The sequence below is a fragment of the Cyanistes caeruleus genome, unplaced genomic scaffold (assembly GCF_971803275.1).
Source record: "Cyanistes caeruleus unplaced genomic scaffold, bCyaCae1.hap1.1 HAP1_SCAFFOLD_87, whole genome shotgun sequence".
In the NCBI taxonomy this organism is placed as follows: Eukaryota; Metazoa; Chordata; class Aves; order Passeriformes; family Paridae; genus Cyanistes; species Cyanistes caeruleus.
The window spans coordinates 1,215,268-1,237,657 of NW_028255892.1; the positions used below are offsets into that span (position 1 = coordinate 1,215,268).

Here is a 22,390-nt window from a genome sequence, read left to right on the forward strand (position 1 = left end):
TCAGTGGCAGCGTGCAGGCGACAGGGAGAGAGGCTAGGGAGCTGTATGGCATTCCACTGAGAAATAGCCTTTATTATAGCAGGGCCCTCAGTGAAGGGAGCCAGTGACAGCAGCTCTCTGAACAGGGGAAAACTCGGGGTATTTATAGAGGAGAGGGGCGGGGGAAACTGGGATACGTGTATCAGGGTGGATTGATAGGGAGGAAAACCAATGGGGTGTAACAAATTAACATGTTCAACTCAAAGGCCTCTGGGAGTGACACTTTTTCTCTCCATGAGAGAAAGTGTCTCACCTAGGGAGAAGCTCTCCAGGGAAGAGCCAAAATCTCTGAGCTGGCAGGTTCTTTGGGCTCCACAGAGGAAGACAGCGCTGTCTGCTGTGGCCTCTCAGCTGCCCCCCACACCCTGGGGGTGCTGGGATTTCCCTCCTGGGCACAAGGACGTTCATTCCCTTCCAGGAGCCCAATGCCCGGCTGGGGCTCCAGGCCAGGGGGTCCTTGAGCAGCTGCCCCAGAACCTCCGCCAGGGGCTCCCAGCGCAGCCGCAGCCGCTCGGCCTGGGCTCCCCAAAGCCCTCAGCAAGCCCCAAGTCCCTGCCAGGAACCCTCAACTCCCTCAAACCCAGCATCCCCCACAGCCCCTGCAAGTTCCCCCCATGGCAGCAGCCAAGGCCATGGCCCCACATGTCCTCACCCATGGCTGTGTCCCCACCATGTTTCCACCCCTGGCATTGTCCCCCATGTGTCCATCTGTGCCCGTGTCCCCCCATGTCCCCATGAATGGCCATGTCCCTGTCCATGTGTCCCCACGTCACTCTCCATGTTCCACCATGTCTATGTGTCTCAATGTCCTCACCCATGTCTTAATTCAATGTCTTTATTTTTACCCCCAAATTAGATATTTTAAAGGAAAGAAGAGAAATGAAAAAAAATCAAGGCCAAAACAAAAGGATTTCTTTGTGCTGGCTGAGCATCCCTGTGACTGAGTGGAAGGAAAGAAGCATTTTTGGAGGGGTTTCCACCCCACTGTCTCCAAAACCTTGATCTTTGCCCCACTTCATCACCATTTGGCTGTGGAAGACACCCTTGGGCAATAAGAAATCAAAATTGTGCAATCAGTGAGTCCACCCTTACTGCTGGTTGGTGTTGGGTCAAGTTAGAGCTGGTGGAGAAGCTCTTCCCACACTGGGGACACTCGTAGGGCCTCTCCCCAGTGTGGATGCGCCGGTGGACAGTGAGGTGGGGGTTGTCTTTGAAGCCCTTCCTGCAGTCAGCAGCAGAAGGGCCTCTCCTCCGTGTGTGTTTTCTGATGCCTGAGGAGATTTGACCTGGTCCGAAATCCTTTCCCACACTCGGGACACTCGTAGGGCCGTTCCTCACTGTGGCTCTTCTGGTGGCTGATCAGGCTGGATTTCTGGCAGAAGCTCTTGCCACACCTGAAGCACTTGTAGGGCCGTTCCCCAGAGTGGATCTTCTGGTGCTGGACCAGGACAGAGCTCAGGCTGAAGCTCTTCCCACATTCCCCACACTCGTAGGGCCGTTCCCCTGTGTGCTGGCGCATGTGGGGGATGAGATGGGAGGTGCAGTTGAAGCTCTTCCCACATTCCAAGCACTTGTAGGGCCATTGCCCCGTGTGTACTTGGTGGTGGATGAAGAGGTGGGAGGTGTGGCTGAAGCTCTTCCCACATTCCAAGCACCTGTAGGGCTTCTCCCCGGCATGAAGCTGCTCATGGACCACCAGGTTGGATCTCTGGATGAAGCCAAGGGGGGGTCTTTTCTCCTCAGAGCAGCCTGGGATGGGTTTGGAGCCCCTCCCTGTGGGGGATCCCTTTGGCATTTCCTCCCCATTGGATTCCTGCCCCTTGGAGCTGCTCAAAACGGCCTCGTCCACGAGGTTCTGCTGCGGGGATTTGTCCTCCCTGGTCTCCCTCTGCAGCTCAGTGCCTGGGGGAGGAAGGACAAGGGGAGGAAGGGACAAGGAAAGGAAGGAGTGAGGAAGGAAGAAGGGAAGAACAAGGAGAAGAAGGAGGGTAGAGAAGGATGAAGGAGAGGAAGGGACAGTAAGAAAAAAGGGAAAAAGAAAGGGATCAAGAAGGAAGAGAAACAAGAAGAGGAAAGAACAAGGGGAGGGAGGGAGGGAGGGAAGGGGGGGAGGGAGGGAGGGAGGGAGGGAGGGAGGGAGGGAGGGAGGGAGGGAGGGAGGGAGGGAGGGAGGGAGGGAGGGAGGGAGGGAGGGAGGGAGGGAGGGAGGGAGGGAGGGAGGGAGGGAGGGAGGGAGGGAGGGAGGGAGGGAGGGAGGGAGGGAGGGAGGGAGGAAGGATTTGTCTCCAAGCCACAGGGAAGGAGCTCTGCCCAGTCTGTCCCTGGCAGGACGGCATCTGCAGCAGGGCTGTCCTTCAGCCGGGGGCCATCCTGGGCTGGGAGATGGAGCAGAAGAGAGGGGGAAAGGGGCAGTGACTTCCTCCTCACCTGCCCGGGGGTCCCAGAGCATCTTCCTCTCTGCCTCCTCCTCCTCCATTCCTCTAATGCTTGGGCATGAGAAGTCTGGTTTGGGGAGAAAAAACAAGGGGTGACCACCTAGGATTCAGGGTTCCTCCTGCCCGAGTCCATCTCTAGAAGTCTTCAGGTGTCTTGTGTCCATAAAAATCTCCAAAGCATCAGGACTGAGAGGGAAAAATCCCTCCCTGTGGTTTCCCTTTCCTGGGGTCCCCACTTTGGTGTCCCAGGGGTTCCCCCTCTGCAGGCTCATCCCTTCTCTGGGCTGCCCCTTCTCCAGGCTCCCCTCACTCCCGGCTCTCGGGGTCCCCCATCTCCAGGCCCCCATTTCAGGCTCCGGCACTCCCGGGGCTCCCCACTTTTCGCTGCTCCCCTCCCCCTGCCGGTACCGGGCATCTCAGCTCAGCTTTGGAGTCCTGCAAGATCCAGACATCGCTCTGCCCGGCCCGGCCCCAGAAAAAGAAACAGGGGTCCCCAAAGATACTTCGAGTGAGCTCCAAATATCCCTTCCCCTGTAAACAAATCCTGCCAGGACGGCCCAAGAGCTTCGGGGCGAGGTTCCCGTCCCCGGTGAGCTGCGGGCTGCGGGGCCCGATGCTCCCGGCGCGAAGGGGCTGCAGATCCAGAGAGCGATGGACGCACCTGGGTGATTTGCGGAATAAAAGGAACTCTATAACTCACAGAGTAGTTATAAGAGCAGGTATGAATTTATTCAGCGCTGAGGTGCATGGGGGATATCTCCTCCAAAAAGCATGCACACCTTTTTGATTGGGTTTTCCCTTTTTATCCTTTACAGAGCAGGTTTACACGATACGGCTAATACATATTAATTTCCTAACCCCGCCTGTCTTCACTTCATATTAAAATTAGCCCTGTGCCCCTTTCAGTCCTTTGGCCGCTTTTTTTTTGGGGAGGGGGACTTCAAATCCGTTTCCTCCGGCTTAGGGTCCAGGAATCTCCTTTATCCTGTGGTGCCTTTGTCTTTGCATCTTGTTTGTGTATTCCAGCTCCTTATCTTATCTTGCAGTCTGACTCTTTTTCCTGTTCTTGTGGATTAGGGTGTCAGGTCTGGTTTTTGTCAGACACCCCTTTTAAACATTTCTTCTTAATTCTTAATTTCTTTGTTTCATGGGGCCTCCTCTGCTGCTCCTCTTGCAGTTCCTGCTCCTCCTCTACCCCTCCTCTTCCTCCCGCTCCTCCGCTTTCCCCTCCTTGCCCTCCTCCTCCTCCATCTCTCGGCTGCTGGCGAGGAGCTCTGGGGTGAGCGGAGCGGGGCCGGGAGCCGGTGGGAAAGGGCTGGGAGAGGGGGATGAGGGGAGCTGGGCCAGGGGGAGAGGGGTTCTCAAGGAGGGGCTGCCAGTTAAGCCCAGGAGCCCCAAATCCCCTCCGTGTCCTGCCAGCCCCTGCCCCCGGCGCTGTGGGGGCCGGGCCGTGCCCCAGTGCCGGCTCAGGGGGTGCTCCAGGCTGCCGTGCTCCACCTGGCAGCTGGAGCTGAGCCCGCATTGCCGGGGGCGGTTTCCAGCAGCACCAGGAGCTGCTGGCTCCAGTCCCCGCTGGGGAGCACGGCAGTGGCCATCACGTGGCCCGAGAGCTGCTGCTGGCCCTGGGAGCAGCTCAGCTGGATGTGGGCAGGGGAGAAATCCATCAGGGAGCAGAGCAGGCGGCCGGGGCCGGGCTGGGAGCTGGAGGGCACCAGCGAGATGGACACGCTGGGATGGGCAGGGGGCTTGGGGACCCCCCAGTGCAGATCTTCCTCCCCACAAGCCGCAGGGAATCGCTCCAGGGATCGAGTGCTGCGGGACGGGGAACCACGTTTCTTTCATCCCAAGCCCACCTTTCCCTCTCCTCTCTCCCCTTTCTCATCCTTTCCCCGATCCCCATCCCTTCCCCCCGAATGCAATGTGGGTTTCCCAGCACCCTCCCCCACGCTTTGGGGGTCCCAGCCCTCTCTTTTTCCCACTCTTGCCCCTTCCCAATCATCCCTCCAATCTCCAACCCCCTCCCCCGTGCTTGGATTTGGGGGTTCCAGGCCCCTCCTGCTCCGTCTGGGGGTCCCATCCCCCCTTTCACTCAATTTGGGGAGATCCTAGCTGATTTTTTTCTGGGAGGAATCCCTGAGTTACAGGATTTTTGGTGTGTAGATTTGAAGGGGGAGAGCTCTGTCTGGCATTTGTTTAACCCATGGTCTGCCAGGGAAGCACAAAAACGTTTCCCATTCCCATCCTTTCCTCATTTGGACTTGTTCATGAGCTGCCTTCTTGTTTCCTTTGGTATCTGTTCTCATCTATTTGTCAACAGCAGTTTGAGTCATTTACTTTTCCAGAAATTCTGCCTCCTTCTGCTAAGAGATAATCTGATCCCATCCCATGGTGAAATGTTGTGTTCCTCATCTGCGTGGATTGGTTGGGGGGAAGGTCAGGAGCTGGAGCTGTGTGGTTGGGTGTTATTTCAATGGCATCCTGTAATCCAATTATCCCATTGAAATGAGAAATGGTTTCTCTGGTACCTGCTATGAATTCATCAGGGTTCCCAGGGGCTGGTCCGTGGTGTTGCAGGATTTGTTCTGGTGGTCGTTCATCTTTTCCCCATTTCTGGGTGCTCCCTCCAGCCAGGGCTGCATCAATTGTCAGCTTTTCTCTCATTAAATCATCACATACTTGGATTCTCAACTGATTTCCCTGAACTTGTGGTAGCAAATAAACCCCAGTGGTCTGATACACCCTATATAACATAGACAGAGACAGCACATGTTGGAGTGGGGACAGGGATGATTCTCCCCCACTTGTTTTAGTGAAGTTTTCACAACATTCTCCATTTTCTGTTTTCCTTTGAAGCTGAACCAATTTCTGCTGCAGAGTCAGATATCCTCACAATGGGCTGTGCCTTTAGCTGTGCAAATTCCATCTGTTCAAGCAGGCAGAGCTTGGGCTGAGGGGCAAAGGGAATCAGTCCAATTCCTCCTGCAGGCAGGAAGCCCCTGGGCCATTGTGCAGGCTTTGTCCCTTCAGTGTTAATTTGCATTTCTAAAGCTCCTCTCCTGACTGCCTGGAACAAAGCTGCTCTTCCAGGGCAGACATCCTGTGACTCACACGTGGCCCCCACAGAATCTGTTATTTTTTTTTTTAAACAATATTTTATTAACTGTTTATGTGTTAAAGTGCCAACTTTTAAGCTCTTCTAGTTTTCAAAGTACAGCTTAAAGGTGAACATTGAAAAACTCATACCATCATTTTGTCATCACTAAGAGTCACGTTCAAATATAAAACAAAAATGAGAAAGCAATCAAGTGTTTTCTTTTCCTTCTCCTAGGACTAAAAACTGATTCTCACAACATTGTCCCAAACAGAACCAACAATATAGAAGTAAAATAATTACAAAAAATTATTCTAACGGTGTAATCTTTTTTCTGAAACTGTAAAAGCAAAAACTCTTCAACAGTGTCTTTAGAGAAATAAGGTGTTACTTGATTCTGGCCAGAATGTGCAACAGGAATAATTTCATGCACACTTAGGCTGGATGTGCTGAGAAAATCATTCCATGACACACGAGTTTGACTAGATTTTCCTAAATTCATACACTCTGACCCCATAGAAATCCCTTGGTTTAATGTTCATTGGTTTGAAGGTGTGGAGCTGTTAGAATTTGGTTTCCTGTTGCACCCGGATTTCTGTGCCTGTGATGGGAATTAGGTGGGCACTCCTGGATTTCCTGCTCAGCCTTTTCCAGACCAGGTGTCTCCAGCTGTGCCTTGGGCAGTCTCTGGGTCAGATGTTGTTTGATGTTAGCTGATGGAATCTTTTGGGCTATTCCCAGTCTGTTGAGATGTAAATTTCATCTCTGATAAGTGGTGGAAAAGAAATATTAAAATTCCTTTAAAAGAAAGATTAAAATTCCTTTCCCCAAGGCAAAGGCAAACCAAGTCCATTTAGAGAAATAAGATTTGAAGCCATTTTCAAGTTGGTCTATTTTCCCATATTCTAATCCCAGGCAGGGCAGAGTGTGAGTGGAATTGAGAGGCAGAGTGGAATTGTCCCGGTGCCTTCCCCAGCAGCTGTGGCGAGGGCAGGCACAGAAAGGCCTGAAGCTGCAAGAGTGAGAGCAAGGATTGTCCCGCAGTGGCTGGAGATGGCAAAGGAGGGTGGCCAGGCCAAGGATTTGAGCAGAGGATCTGTGGGCAGGCCCAGGGGCTTCCCCCGCTGGGGAGCCCTGGCTGCTGCTGCCTTGCCTTCAGTGCAGGCTCAGGGGTGGCCTGTTTAATATTCCCTTGCAGTTCAGATTTCTGAGTCTGGAAGAGCCATGGCTGGGGCATCAATCTTTTTATTTTTTTCGTTTTGTTAAGTTTTGTTCTCTTTCTTATGTCCACCCCATAACATTGAGACTATCTGGGGCTAAAGAAGTCACACAATGTTCTGCCTAGAAAAGAGAATCCTCAATCCAGCTCCTGCAATTCCCTGTTAATTGTAGGAATTGTTCCAGCTCCATTTTAGTCCTGGGTCACATTATTTCTGAGATTCCCTGAACCCTGTCAGGGTCAATACAAGACAAAACTTCCATCAACATAGGTCCCAAATATTTAACCATTTTCTCTACCATTTGCCCTTTCCTTTTTTTCAGATACTCAAAGCTGCTTTTTAGCCTGAAAATGAAGCCATTTCACAGAGGCTTCCTCTACCTCTTCTCCTTGTTTTTCTGACTGGATCAAGTCATCCACATCCTGCATTAAGCCAGTCCCTGGGGGTGAGGTCAATTCCTTTGATATTTCCTGCAAGGCTTGCCCCAATCAGGCCGGTGCTTCCGTGCATCCCTGCAGAAGGACCGTCCATGTCTTGAGCATTTTCCCTTCTAGCTCTTGTTGCCAGCCCAAGGCAGAATTGTGTTTGCATCCTCTGGAAGTGGGCAGATCCCCAGAAAGCATCTTTTGCATCAAGTTGTGAATGGCAGCAGTGTGAGGAGGGCACCTGGTTCAGGCTGGTGTAAGGATCTGAGAGTGTGGGGTGCCTCGGTTTCATCATCTCATTTCTTCTTCTTGGGTCCTGCAGCATTCTGTGGATTCCATTGGATTTCTTGTTTGGCAGGATCGGAGCATTCTAGGGAGCCATCCCTGGCTCCCCAAGCCATGCCTTGAGCAGGACTCGCAGACAGGCTGTGAGCCCTTCCTTCCCTCCCTTGGAACAGGGGATTGCTTTTGGACACCTCTTGTCCTGGTTGCTTCAGGGAAATTTGGAGAGGCTCCATATCTAATTTTGCCCATTTCCCTGGGGCTGCCCACACTTGTGGGTTCACTTCAGCCTTGGCTCTGCCAGACATTTGACACAGAGGTACAACAGAACCAGCCTCTGTATCCCCTTTTGCAACATTAATTTGCATTCCAAATTTAGCCATCAAATCCCTTCCCAGTAAATTACAATCACAATTGTGAGCAAATAAAAATTCCTGCATTTTAAACCCATCCCCCACATCTGCTAATAGTGGCTGAATAAAACACTCCAGCTCATCTTTCCCACTTAGTGCCTTAATAATTAAAATATTCTCTAACACCTTTAGGTGTAAGATTCCGAGTGGATGGAGAGGCCCCTGTGTCCATCAGGAAAGGTCTCCTCTGGATCCAGAGCCACCCTGAATGTTCCCAAGGGCTGCAGTGTGGTGGGTCCCTGGTGGAATGGGAGCTGTGCCACCGCTAAGAATGCGTGTCCATCAAGGGCTGGACTTGCTGGTGCTGAGGGTGCTGCTGTCTGTGCTTGCAGTGTCCTTGTGCCCTGCAGCTGGAAGGCTGATTCCTTGCCAGGGGCTGTTTGGGTGGGCTGTGCCCTGGCCAGGAGGGCAATGCCTGTGCCAGGTGCTTGTGGCCGAGGGTGTCCCCTGGGTGCTGGGGCCCCCTTGGGCCCTGGGCTTGATCCCTCAGGGGCTGTAGGAACTGTGCCATGGCCTTTGCCTTCAGCTTGGCCTTTTGCTCATCCCTTGCTGCATTCAGCTGCTGAGCCTTTGTGAGCAAGTGCTGCAGGGGCTTCTTCTGTCGCTGCTGCAGCCCCCCTCAGTGCCTGTGGGTGCTCATCGTGTGGCAGCTGCTGAGCTTTCTGCAAAATCCTTCCTTTCTCCAGGGACCCAGCAGGAAATGCTTAAAAGATCATGTGGATCCTTGCATGTCTAATCGCCATTTGTGAGCTGTTCCTTCCTCGTGCTGGCTGTGCTGAGGCTCCCCTCCCCAGCCCGTATCCCAGAGCCGGTCCCTGTCCTGCCGCAGTGTCCAAAGGCGGCCCCCCCGGCGGGCAGGGCCGGCAGCTCCACGGGGCCGGGCAGCGGCCGGGGCGTCCCGCAGCCTCCTGGGGGCCGGGGGCCACTGCCGGCCCTGCCCGGGGGGTGCTGGGCTCAGGCAGCGCCCGGCGCTGAGCCCCGGCTGCCCCACAGCCCCGGCCCGGCCCCACAGCTCCCCACAGGCCCCCAGCCCGTGCTCCCGGTGCCGCAGCTCTGCGCCCGCTCCTGCCGCTCCCAGCTCAGAGAAACCCCCTGAAATCCTCACCTCCTTGTTTTCCTGTCCTGGAAACTGGGATACAAAGGATCTGAGTCAGCTGGCAAATTTGGAGGATGAGACCCTTCTGAAACACATCCCAATCCTCAGTGTTTTTTTCTTCCTCTTCTTTTCCATCATCATTTTTCTTACCCCATGGATTCCTCCTGCTGCTTCTTGCCTTAAGCACATTCCTGCACACTCCCCTTCAGCCAATCCCTTCCCAGCACACCAACACCATCCATCCCCTGTTGTCTAAATCCCTTCTGGACTTCCCTTCTTGCCCCCCTGGGTGTCCATGTCCTTAATTCCCTCTGGGAGAATGTGCGAACGACCTCACCATGCTCCCAAGGGACCCTTGAGAGAGATTTTGGGGTCATCATCCCTTTGTCCAGGATGCCCTTCTAGCATTCCCTTTTCTCCCCTCAATGGTTCTACCTGGATCCCAGCTGCGCCCCTCCCCCCCGGGCCTTGGCGCCCCCCTGGAGGGGAATTTGGGGAGGTGGGAGGGGGGAGCGCCAAGGCCGGGCCCCCCCGCGCTGTGGTGGCGGGAGCGGCTGCAGTGGGGAGCGAGTGCGGGCGGAAGCGGCCGAGAGCCCAGCGCTGCCCCAGGCCGAGCTGGCCCAGCTGCATCCGTGCCCCTGCGGTGGGATGCTGTGGGACTGGGGGGGAAGAGGGAGGCGGCAGTGGGTGCTGGGCCTGGGGGCAGGAGGAGAAGGGAAGGAGAAGCAGGTTTGAAGAACAAAACGGTCAAAATATGCACGTGGGAGGAGAAGGTGGGATTGTGCTGGAGGAGAAGAAATAGTAGGAGGAAGAGGAGTGTGAGGAAGAGTAGGGCCACAGGAGGAGGAGGAGGAGCAGGAAGAGGAAGCAGCACAAGGTTCCTCCCTCCCTGTATGTGCAGTCCCAGGAGTGTTGCCCTGCCCACAGTCAGCAGGTGACTGGGGAGGGGTTCCACAATTTTCACTGGGCTGAATCTTGGTGTTTCTGAGCTTTATTGGGATAAATGTTGGTGGTTTGTTTTTTTGCAGGGGCTGAATCTTTCTGTTCTGGAGGGGGTTTTTCGTGGATTTGCTGTTTGGTAGTTTTTGATCTTTTTTTTGATGTTTGGAGGATGTTTGGACTGAATCTTGGTGTTTTGGTTTGTTACAGACAGCAGATGCCCAATGACTTTCTGAGATGAACTTGGGCAAGGAGGAATCCCCAGTCCAAGGCGTTCTCCTCTCTTTTTTTCCTCCTAACCAGGAATTTTCCTTCCCAAACTGTGTCCAGATGAAAGAGGAGGAGAAAAAGCCACAGAGATCCCCCACAAGGAGGGTCTGCAAACCCAGTCCAGGGAGCTGCGAGGAGGAAAGATCCCCCCAGTGCCAGGAACACGGCCAGAGATCCAGCCGGAGCTCAGAGCTGGGGGAGAAGCCCCACAAGTGCTTGGAATGTGGGAAGGGCTTCAGCTACAGGTCTAGCCTGATCCGACACCAGGTAATCCACACTGGGGAAAAGCCCTACGAGTGCTTGGAATGTGGGAAGAGCTTCAGCCAGAGCTCCTACCTGAGGAATCACCAGGTGATCCACACTGGGGAACGGCCCTTTGATTGTGGAAAATGTGGGAAGAGTTTCAGAGATATCTTTGGCCTGATGAGACATCAGGTGATCCACACAGGCGAACGGCCCTACACCTGCTTGGAATGTGGGAAGAATTTTGGTCACAGCGCCAGTCTGAGGGTACACCAGCGCATCCACACTGGGGAGAGGCCCTACGAGTGTCCCCAGTGTGGGAAGAGTTTTCGGACCAGCTCCGATGTCCTCCAACATGAGCGGATTCACACAGACGAGAGGCCCTTCCGCTGCCCCGACTGCGGGAAGGGCTTCAAGTACAACTCCGACCTCACCGTCCACCGGCGCATCCACAGTGGGGAGAGGCCCTACGAGTGTCCCCAGTGTGGGAAGAGCTTCTCCGGGAGCTCTGACTTGACCAAACACCAACGGAGGCACCAGTAAGGGAAGCCCTGCGAGTGCCCCGAGTGCGGGAAGAGCTTCGTGCGCTGCTCCAGCTCCATCCCCCATGGGAGGATGGGCGTTGGATGATCCCCAGTGACCCCCGTTGGGCAGAGCCCTGGTGATCCGTGGTCCTGGTGATGCGTGTTGGGAAGACACCTGGCTGGGAGGCTCCACATCTTCCTGGCTCCCTGTGGGCACCGGGATGAACACCAGGACAGGAACAGCATTGGGACACAGATCAACAATGGGAATTCCTTTGGGAGAGTGGATTTGTTAACTTTCAGTCCTAGTGAACCTTTTCCTGCTGCCTCAGGAGCTCTGTGGGCAGAGAAAAGGGGGTGATACCAGAGTGGGGGTCCCTGGAGGGAGCACACACGTTCTTGGGGAGGGAGGACATGACCCCTGGGACCCCCCCTCACCTTTTTGCTCAGGCAGAAGCTGAGCCCCAGTGCCAGGAAGACGAAGCCCAACAAAAAGCCCCCGATCCTCATCAGCTGTGAGCGGTGTCTGACAGCATCCCTGGGGGGTCTGCAGAGGTCAGGACCCCCAAAACCTCTCACAGACACCCCAAGCCACTCCAAAGACCCTCCCAGTCTCTCCCAGCCCACCCAGGACCCTCTGAAATCTCCTTTGGAGTCACTAATTTAAAAAAATTAAGAATTTTAGAAAAATTAGAGTTCTTAGCTAGAGATAGGCCTTGCTGGAACTAGTTAATGATTAAGTGAGAAGTGGGATCTGAGATAATGAATCTCGGACTTAGGTAAAAAATTACTTGTCATTGTATGTTTGTTCAGCTGTGCTTATAATGAGAAAAGAGAAACTGATAAATGGGTTCAGGAAGATCACAGACCTTACATCTGGAAACCCATTTCAAAGTCACAAGGGAGGAAATTGGAGTTGTACGAAATGTCATTTGTAATGTCAACCATTGTAAAGGTAGAAAGGTGAGAGTGAGGAAGAGCGGTTTTCCTTCATCTCTTGATGACCCCTCCTCACCAAAATGACCCCCTCCTCAAATTAGAGAGGTCTCATCTGTGTATTGAAAGGGTTAATATCTTGCCCAGGCCTGTGGCTGGTTACTCGCTCTCTGCTGGGGCAGCTGCCTGAGCTGTTCCTGCTGGATGATTTTCCCGTGGCTGCACTGGGATCTCAGCAGCCAGGCCAGCACTCAGAGGCAGCTTCAGCTCCTCCTGCCCGGCAGCTTCTGCTGAAACTCAGCGGCAGGAGAATTTCAGCCGAGCCGGGGGCTGGCCCGGCCCAGCAGCGCAGCTGGAAAGGGCTCGGCGGCCCCCGGGAACGGGACCCAGAGGCTTCCCGGGAGGGGCCAGCGCTGCAGCAGAGCCCGGCCCGGCCCCGCCAGGGCCCAACAGGGGCCGGACCCCCGATACCTGCTCAGGGCCAGAAGAAAAAGAGAAAGAGGTTCCCAGGCTTGGGTTTTTGAAATGTGGTACTCACAGAGGCAGATCTAATTTTGAATGGTAAAAAACGTTGTCAGTTCTCAGAATGAGCCAAATATTCTCACCCTGAAGAATCTCATTAAGAAGAACCTAAAGCACAGTGGATATCCTGCTGCAGTTTGGTGGTTTTTTTCATTCCTACATAGTCTACATAATGTTTGAAATAAGTAGTGTTATAAATGACTTTCAAATTTCCAAACAATCAATCTAATTAATTGATAAAATACTTTAATAAATTTGAAACAAAATAATAAAAGAATACAATTTAGTAAAAGAATACAATTTAGTAAGAAAGCTACAATTTAGTAAATATATTCAGGTACATATTTTTCTATATATATGTGCTGTTGAAGAATGGCTCGCTTCTCGATGCCACAGCTCCTTGGAAGTCCTGCACAACCCTGACTTTGAGCTAGCATAAGTCCTTGGCAAAATATTGTATCAAAGAAATGAAGAAGACTAAGTGTTAATAAGACAATGAAGAATAAGAATTTAGGGTGAGAAATCTGCTAAATGTATCTTAATAAGCTTTACTAAAAGGTATCTTCTAGAGCTTGGGTGTTATGAGCTGGACCAATAGAAATGTAGAAATTAATGTGTGAAAACCAGCAATTATTCAATCATAGTAGAATACAGATGGCATGTTAGCTTTTCAAAATACTATAAAAATGTAGCTAAGATTGTAATAAATTTGGAACAAGCTGCTAACTCACATTGGGTCGTCTCTTGATTCCTGAACCTGTCTCCTACATTTTGTCGCCCAAAACAGGGACCCAGGGATTACAAATAAAGCCTGCACGTTGCCTGAGGACCTTGTCAAGAGGCTCAGTATTGCAGAAATGCAGTAAAAGAATCCAGTGTATTCTGGATTAAGGAGAGAAGGCGATTCGGCACAAAGAGCCTGGAGAGGTTAAGAGGATCTGAGGGCCATCCTCCAAAGTGCCGGTAAGACCGCTGCCTCGGGAAATGAATAGAGAGGCGGCATTATCGCTGCTGGCAGAATTTCTCACTAAGCGAGAGGCCAGTGTGAGCACAAAAAAGCTCCAAGAGCTGTGTAAATGGGCACAAGAGAAGGGATTTATGCAAGATCCCACAGAAATCTTTAACTGAACAGAGTGGCAAAAAATTGGAGATGCCTTATGGGATGCCACTATTGATGGCAGTAAATCTGCTAGAGACCTTGCTACCACTTGGAGAGAAATTATTCATGCCCTAAATCAATACCAAGCTGAAAAACGTATGGCACTAGCTGCACAAAAAATGTTAGGAGGGGAAGATATAGAAGTGTCAGCAAAATCAAGTTCTCATTTATTCACTGACCCTAGCCCTGCAAAAGGTATTAAAGTGCCTGTCATAACAAGTGCAAAAGAAATTGCCAATCAAGAGACAGGACTGACCTCAGTAACTCCAAATGCACCCCCCTTATCTCCTGTGAACAAACAACGCAACACAGAAACAGGAGGCAAAGACTGTACAATTTCCCAATACCGTACAACTAGTGCTAAAAACTCTGAGGATGAAAGCTCAGCTGACGAAGCTGATGGAACACCCTCTGATATTACAGTTCCAAAACATGAGAGGCCATCAGATAAACTTTTAGAAAAAGTAATTAAGAAAACAAGCAATCTAAATACTCATGGAAGGCAGCCAGTAGGTGACATGATAATCACCACCTCAGGGGGAATGGAAATACGACCAGTCGAATCTCACAGTCGCTGGTCTGCAGTAATCAGGGATGCTATTTTAGAAGGACAATGGGAAGCTGCAGCTGCCTGTTCTCCACATGCCTATCCAGTACAGCAAGGAACTCTTGCTAATGGCCAGCCTGGAGCACAATATACACTTTTTGAATGGAAATTAATGCAGCAATTATGAAATACAGTTACTCAATATGGACTACATTCAGAGCCCTCTAAGCAAACGATTAATTATATCTTTGCGTCTAATGTTTTGTCACCTGACGATTGTATGGCCATAGCAAAACTATTACTCACTCCCTCACAGTATGTATTGTGGGAGCGAGAATGGGAATCTGGCTGTAAGAGAATTATAAATACACCATGACAGCCAATTGATCCTCTTCATGGTGCCACTATCGATATGTTAATGGGCAAAGGTATCTATGCCTCAGCGGCACAGCAATTACAATTTCCAGCAGATTTGCATAATGCATCTGCTGAGGAAGCAAAGCAAGCCCTGTGGAGGATTCCAGCTGATAAAAGAGCACCAAGCTACACCACTGTCAAACAGGGAATGAATGAGTCTTTTGACTCTTTTATTAACAGACTTGTTGTTTCACTTGATCAGGCAACAGACCTAACTGCTGAAGTACGAGAACAATTAACAAGGACTTTTGCATTTGAGAATGCAAATCCAAAAGCTAAAATGATACTAGCTACTCTCCCACGCACAGCTGACTGGGGAACAATGTTAGAATGCATGTCCAATGCAGTGTATCAACAGCAAGCTGCTTTTATGTCAGAGGCTGTAGCTAGTGTGTTGCTATATTTTATATATTAGTAAAGGCCTGTATGCACAAACCAGCCTTTGAAATAAGTCGTGATATTAAGGGCTGAAATCCTTGAAACTTGCCTGCAGAAGAGAGAGTAAAGCAAAACAATATCCTTGTGTACAAGGATAAGAATGTAAACCTGTGTGTGTTAGCCAATAGTAGCTTGCTCTGCCCGCAGACCCTGTAGAACCCTATAAAAGGTGTGTTAATAATAGAAATAAACGGCATTCACAATTACTTCTGTGAAGACTGGTGAACAGCTCGGGGGTCTTTCAACACTAGTGCTGTGAAAAAACAAAATGAAACAATGTTAAATGTAATAACCACCCAAAACCAAGCTTTTGCTGCGGCTTTAAAACCTCTTGTAAAAGGAGGATGCTCCTGACTGACAAATGTTTGCTTTCGGTGTGGAAAAACTGGGCATTTAGGAAAGCAATGTAGCGTAGGCAATGTATGGTGTAATTATTGCCAATCTAATACTCATGCTACCATGGCATGTCGGTGTTCGGGAAACGGGCGAAAGAGCGCGAAAGGCAGTCGCACACGGATAACAGTAACTGCCCCCGAGACCCGGAGTTATGCCCTGCAACCGCAGGAAGCCTGGGAATCGACTTGGAAACAGCAGTAGGAGTTACCCTTGCAGACAATCAGCCACAAAAGATACCTACAACTTTCAAAGGTCCAATTCATTCCTCTAAACACAATGTAGGAGCATTATTGCTAGGACGTTCATCGGCAGGCTTAAAAGGTATCTTAGTGATACCAGGACTCATTGATGCAGACTACACGGGAGTTATTCAAATTGTTGCATATACACTGCATCCGCCTTTGTTTATACCTCAAGGCAGTAAAATTGCACAAATAATTCCCTTTCAAAATCTTGTATCTGCAATGATGAAAGGATCCAAACCTATGTGACCCATGAGAGGAGATGCTAGCTTTGGTTCAACAGGACCAGTTACAGAACTAACACTATGAATGCATGATCGTCCTGTTCAAAAACCAACCATCATAAATGGAAAAGAACAGATAAATATACAAGCACTGTTAGATACAGGTGCAGATATTACCATCATTTCTAGTAAAATTTGGCCACGCTGTTGGCCATTGCAAACAACCACAACTGCTGTGGATGGAGTTGGAGGAGTGTCTGCAGCTGCTTCAGTCACACCTAATCCTCTAACATTTGTGCTTGAAGGGAAAAAGGCCCCTGCAGTTGCAACAGTAATACCTTTGCCAGAAGGAACATTTGCCCTCATTGGTCGAGAATGTTTAACTCAATGGGGAGTGGTACTAACTACCCCAGATGGGGTTTTCTCACAGCGGTCCCTGCAGTGCAGCCAGCCCCATGACAACTGACCTGGAAAAGTAATGATCCTGTGTGGGTGGAGCAGGGGCCGCTAAGTGAGGAACGGCTGCAAAAATCACATGAATTGGTTAAAGAACAGCTTAATGCAAAACATATTAAACCATCAGTAAGTCCACGGAGTACACCTATTTTTGTTATACCCAAGAAATCAGGAAAATGGAGACTTTTGCATGACTTACGAAAAGTTAATGAACAAATGCAGCCCATGGGAGCTTTACAACCAGGATTACCTTCACCTGCAATGTTACCACAAAAGTGGCCACTGTTAATTGTTGATTTAAAAGACTGTTTTTTCACTATTCCACTACATCCTGATGATACAAAATGGTTTGCATTCACATTACCTGCAATTAATAAAGAGAAACCTAGTGAGAGATATGAATGGATTGTACTGCCTCAAGGAATGCACAGTAGTCCCACCATGTGTCAGTTGTTTGTGTCCACAACTTTGCAGCCAATACATGAACAATGGCCACAAGCTATCATCTGTCATGATATGGATGATATTTTCATTGCACAGGAACACCCTTTTACAGATGAACAATTAAAGGTACTCACATAAGTATTGTCTAATGCTGGATTACAAATTGCTCCTGAGAAAACCTAAAAAACTGCCCCATGGAAATACTTAGGGTGGCAAATTAGTGACAGCATAATACGTCTACTGAAAGTAACACTGAATTACAAAATACAAAATCTTACAGATGTGCAAACTTTAATAGGTGATTTACAATGGGTCCGCACTGTTGTTGGAATTACTAATGAAGATCTTGCCCCCTTGTGACCTTTATTAAAAGGAACTAACCCTGCTGCTCCAATGGTTCTCACAGAAAAACAGCAACAATGTATTTAATATCTTGCTTCTTTACTTGTTACCAGATGGCCGTGTGTAATAAATTTACCTCTTTGGTTGCTCGTTATTTCACAGCCTTCTTCAGTGTGTGCCATCATTGCTCAATGGCAGAAGAAAAACAGGGGAGACTATCTGGTTTACATAATTGAGTGGGTCTTTGTATCAATGCAACCTAAGCGTAGCTTACAGACCCGGAGGGAACAAGTGGGAGAGACAATTAAAAAAGGTTGTGATCGTACAATTGCTGTTTCAGGGAATGAACCAGTGAGTATTCATATCCCAATGACTGCTGCTGATCTTGAATGGACAATGCGTCACTCTTATCCTCTTCAGCTTGCATTATTGGCATACAATGGGCAAGTAACTAATGAAATTCCAAAAAGTAAAATTATTCAAATATTGAAAGATCATAATTGGATTCAATTGCCTAAACATTCATTTAAAGAGGGACATACAGTTTTTACAGATGCTGGTAAAACAACCAGACGAGCAGCTATTGTCTGGCAGCAACAGGGATCTTGGACTTACCATATTTTGCACGCTGAGCAGGGAGACTCATTACAGACTCTTGAACTAGCAGCTGTGTGCTGGGCTATGTGTCGGTGGATAAATTGTCCCCTTCATGTGGTTACAGATTCATTTTATGCTGCAGGTATTTTGAAAAGGATTGAGGATGCTTTTATTAAGGAAACACAAAATAAACGGTTAATGCAGTTGTTTCAACAAATACAACAAGCTACACGATTAAGATCAGCACCATATTGTGTAATACTTATTAGAAGTCATAAATTTCAAGAAGGCCTTGGTCTTGGCAGTCATATTGCAGATCAATTAGTTGGGTGCAGAGAGTTCCTCTCAATCAGTTTGAGGCTGCTTGTATGGCTCACAAAGAGTTTCATCAAAATGCAGAGGGCCTACGAAGACAGTTCTCATTATCAATTTCAGAAGCACAAGGAATTGTGCAAGCATGTCCACAATGCAGTCATCATGGTCCTGGGTTAGGGATAGGCTTTTTAACCGTAGAGGGTTAAAAGCCCTAGAGATATGGCAGATGGATGTTACCCATGTTTCTGAATTTGGCAGATTAAAATATGTACATGTTACTGTAGATACCTATTCAAAATTTGTATGGGCTGCAGCCCAGACAGGAGAAAAGAGTTTGCACGTAAAGAAACATTTAACCCAATGTTTTGCTATTATGGGGGTCCCAGAACAAATTAAAACTGATAATGGCCCTGTATATGCCAGTGACAATATTAGAAAATTCATGCAGCAATGGGGAGTTGAGCATATTGAAGGGATTCCAAACTCTCCTACAGGACAAGCAATAGTGGAACAAACTAATAGAACCTTAAAGGAATATCTTAACAAATTCAAAGATATCTCTGACCCAAAAGAAAAATTAGATGAAGTTCTTTTTGTAATTAACCATTTGTGTGTTTTTGCAGATTGTCAAGATCCTCCAGCTGTCATACATAATGGATGTGTAAAATCAAGTGTTGTAACTAATGAAGTATTTGTTCATTACAGAGAGCCTAAAACAGGACATTGGATAGGACCAGCCAAAGTCCTATTTAATGGCCGAGGCTACGTGTGTGTTGATACCCCTTACAGGACCGTTATGGGTGCCGAGTAAATGGACATGAGCCACGATCAACCACATCAACAGTGGGATATCACAGTCAGACTAGAGAAAGTAGATGGTGGCAAGAAAGTAAACGGTGGCAACTTGCCCTTCAACCATTAGTGAGAGAAGTCAATTATCTATTGGGTGTACAAGTTGATTATAGAAGTACGTATATTGGAAGTGTTTATTTTTCTGTTTATCTACAATGGGTTAAAGAAAAATTAGAAGGTATAAAGTGTTGGTATTGTAAAACCACAGAAAAATTGTGAATAAGAATTGTGTGTGAAGGTTGTAAAAGAGATTTGTGGGGATATCAGAGATCAGAACCTCATAGAGGTTGTCTTAGGTGTTATAGAAAAATTTACCATTTAACTCCACTTGCTGCACTGACAAAATACTTAAATTGTTCTTTAACACAGGCAGAAGCCTTAGCATTATGGGAAAATGGGAGTGCATTAGAAAGAGCCAATCTAGTATTTAGAATTCAGAAAATAGCAACTTTTACAAAACTTGCTCAGAAAACTAATATAATTGCAGCACAGTGCAAAAAATGTACTATTTCACGTAGACAGTGGGAAAGAGTTCAAAATGGCAACTGGCATTTTCATTCTCATAATTTTACCTTTAATAACAGCCATGTTAACTAGAGAGAGACCATAGATCCATGGGAAAATGTATGGGTTTCATTTGCTCGTAGTTTAAATACTACGACCTTCTGTGCTAGTCTGTCGACACCTCAGTCTCCTTTCATTATTTGTCTGATTGGTGTTCCAGTCAATGAATCAAGGTGGACTTTGGTAGACAAGGCAATGAAAGAGACTCAGGACATTTTTAAGACAAGGTGTCTAGGGAATGGATATAAGAATTTTTCACAATGTACGGAGAATTATGATGTTTGGAATGATCATCTTCCAGAAGGCCCTGAGCCACAAGAAATTGATCTAGCAGATTCATTAGATGCTGCTTATTGTATTTATCTAAATGCTAGCAAAAAATTGTGTGCAAAAGGTACTGATCAAAGATGTGAACAATCCAATATCATCACATTGACAAGTCCAACTGGCAATTTTTTGCAGTGGTGTGCTAAAATGGTGAGGAATGTATCAAACCCTGTATTTGGGACTCAATCACCTTGTAGACTACCAGCAGGTTATTTTCTAATTTGTGGTAACAGAGCATGGGAAGGTATCCCATCACAACCTGTTGGAGGTCTTTGCACAATTGGACAACTCAGCGTGGCACTTCCACACCATCATCCTAATAGCACACATCGTGTCAGGTGGAATAGAGATCTTAGTCAAATTTTGAGTTCTGACTGTGATGATAATTTGGATTTATGGAACAGATGGCAAGTGTTTTTTGCTTCTACCATTTTGCCAGGTGCTGCTGCTGTTAGAGCTCATCGCAATTTAAAGAAACTTAGTTGTTGGGTTGTAAAACAAGCAAACGGTACTAGCAGAGTACTTTCTGAATTAGCAATTGATATCGTCACAAGTTCAGCATGCAGTGCTGCAAAATTGAGCAGGCATTGATTTTTTGTTGTTAGCACATGGTCATGGATGTGAAGACTTTGATGGTATGTCTTGTATGGACTTACAAGATCATTCAGAATCCATCCACAAGGAAATTCAAGAACTCATGCAACATACACAGAAGATCAAAGAAGATGTGGGATTCTTTGGGATTGATGGACTGACTGATTGGCTTGGACTGACAGGATGGGTTAAGAGTTTATGTAAAACAGGATTATTAATTATCTGTGTTATGATCATTGGATTGTTATGTGTTAGTTGTGCAATATCCTTTGCAATTTTGTTGGATATTGCAATATCCTTTGCAATATCCAACAAAATCAAGTGTTTGTTTGTTAAGGTAACCAAAGTCATGGTTGTGCAGACAGAAAACGGGGGAATTGTTGAAGAATGGCTCGCTTCTCGAGGCCATAGCTCTTTGGAAGGCCTGCACAACCCTGACTTTGAGCTAGCATAAATCCTTGGCAAAATACTGTATCAAAGAAATTAAGGAGACTAAGTGTTAATAAGACAATGAAGAATAAGAATTTAGGATTAGAAATCTGCTGAATGTATCTTAATAAGTTTTACTAAAAAGTATCTTCTAGAGCTTGGGTGTTATGAGCTGGTCCAATAGAAATGTAGAAATTAATGTGTGAAAAATAGCAATTATCCAACATAGTAAAATACAGATCGCATGTTAGCTTTTCAAAATACTATAAAATGTAGCTAAGATTGTAATAAATTTGGAACAAGCAACTAACTCACATTGGGTCGTCTCTTGATTCCCGAACCTGTCTCCTGCAATGTGCATACAATTGGGCAGTGGTTACAAATGGTTAAGGCATAAGCAAAACCAACCGGCGTACAGGGGGTGCTTCTCACCTCACCTCACCTACAAAACAAAGCACTTCAAGCTAACCTTATATACTGTATGCTTATAAATATTCATTCACGTTTCCCGTAAGTTTCCTCCTATTTCTGATTTTGCTGACTTTACGTCACTTTTCTTCAATGGCACATGCTTCACTTGTTGTTAGGGCGTCTTCAGTATTCTTTTGGGGGTCTTTTGGCAAAGGCTTCTCCTCTTCCTCATTGTCCTTTGGATAACCTTACATGTTTGCACGTGTGTACTACGTGTTGTGTTATGTTGGTCTACTAATTAGTCTCATAATCTTTAGGCCCAATGGCTAGATTCATCCTAATTTTGTCCATCTCAAGGCCATTTTCGTCATGAGACATCACTTATCTTCTAAACTACATCCTGTACCTTAATTTTGACATGTAACATCTGCAAAGGGGTACATCTGCCTTGTAACACTGATTCCTGACCATTTCTAATAATAACTTCAATAAGAGTCACAATTTAGTTAGCACAAATCAATTCCATTTATTACACTGGGAATGGGGAACCCCTGCACTTCAATTTCCAGGAAAACCCCCCTTCCTGGGCACAGAGACCCCCCATGAACATTCAGTTTGGAGCACTGGGACCCCCTGGTACCCCCTTCCCAAGCCCCAAAAACCCCTGCACCCCCTTATCTGGAACTTGGAAACCCCTTAAACCCCCATTCTCGGGAATGGAAACCTCCCAGAACCCCCATTTCTGGGCACTGGGACCCCCCTGAACCTCCATTTTCAGGCACCGGGACCCCTTGAGCCCCAGAACAGAGGAAAGGACCCCCCTGAACTCCCATTCCGCTGCAGCAGGACCCCCATGCACCCCTGTATCCAGGACTGGAACCCTCCCAAACCCCCCATCCTCACACCCTAGGACCCCCCGCAGCCGAGCCAGGGACCGGCCTGGCCCGGCAGGCCCCGCTGTACAAGGCTCAGCGAGCCCTCCCAGGGCTCTCCCACTGCAGAGGTCCATCAGGGAGAAGTGCCAACTGACCAGCCCTGCTGGGGAGATGTGTATCCAAAATGAGAATGGATCCCCCAAAAACACAGCTCTTCCTTTTAAACAGAAAAGGGGGAGATGTTGTGGTGTGATTTTGTTTAATTTAAAGTTGTTTCTATAAGTGGTTTACTCTGTTACCCCCCTGCTTTGTTGGTTTAACCCAAA

At 48.2% G+C, this 22,390-nt stretch overlaps 2 protein-coding genes across 2 annotated transcripts in view; one reads left to right on the forward strand and one right to left on the reverse strand.

Annotated features, from left to right (window-relative positions):
* Positions 1 to 2,538, reverse strand: part of LOC111942164 (uncharacterized) — a 360,854-nt gene extending 358,316 nt beyond the window's left edge. Inside the window, 2 exon segments of the mRNA XM_086873093.1 lie at positions 1,326 to 1,941; positions 2,467 to 2,538. Of these exon segments, the coding sequence (XP_086729219.1) occupies positions 1,326 to 1,941; positions 2,467 to 2,515 (665 nt within the window). The 5' untranslated portion in view covers positions 2,516 to 2,538.
* An 865-nt stretch (positions 2,539 to 3,403) lies between these two features.
* On the forward strand, positions 3,404 to 21,088 carry LOC147646692 (uncharacterized). Its single transcript, XM_086873128.1, has 2 exons — positions 3,404 to 3,753; positions 10,151 to 21,088. The coding sequence occupies exon 2, from the start codon at positions 10,178 to 10,180 to the stop codon at positions 10,994 to 10,996; it is 819 nt and encodes a 272-aa protein (XP_086729254.1). The 5' UTR covers positions 3,404 to 3,753; positions 10,151 to 10,177; the 3' UTR covers positions 10,997 to 21,088.
* Positions 21,089 to 22,390: the final 1,302 nt, after the last annotated feature.

Bases quoted from the DNA above. Each gene is read 5' to 3' on its own strand.
- LOC147646692 (XM_086873128.1), top strand. From the start codon at position 10,178: ATGAACTTGGGCAAGGAGGAATCCCCAGTCCAAGGCGTTCTCCTCTCT.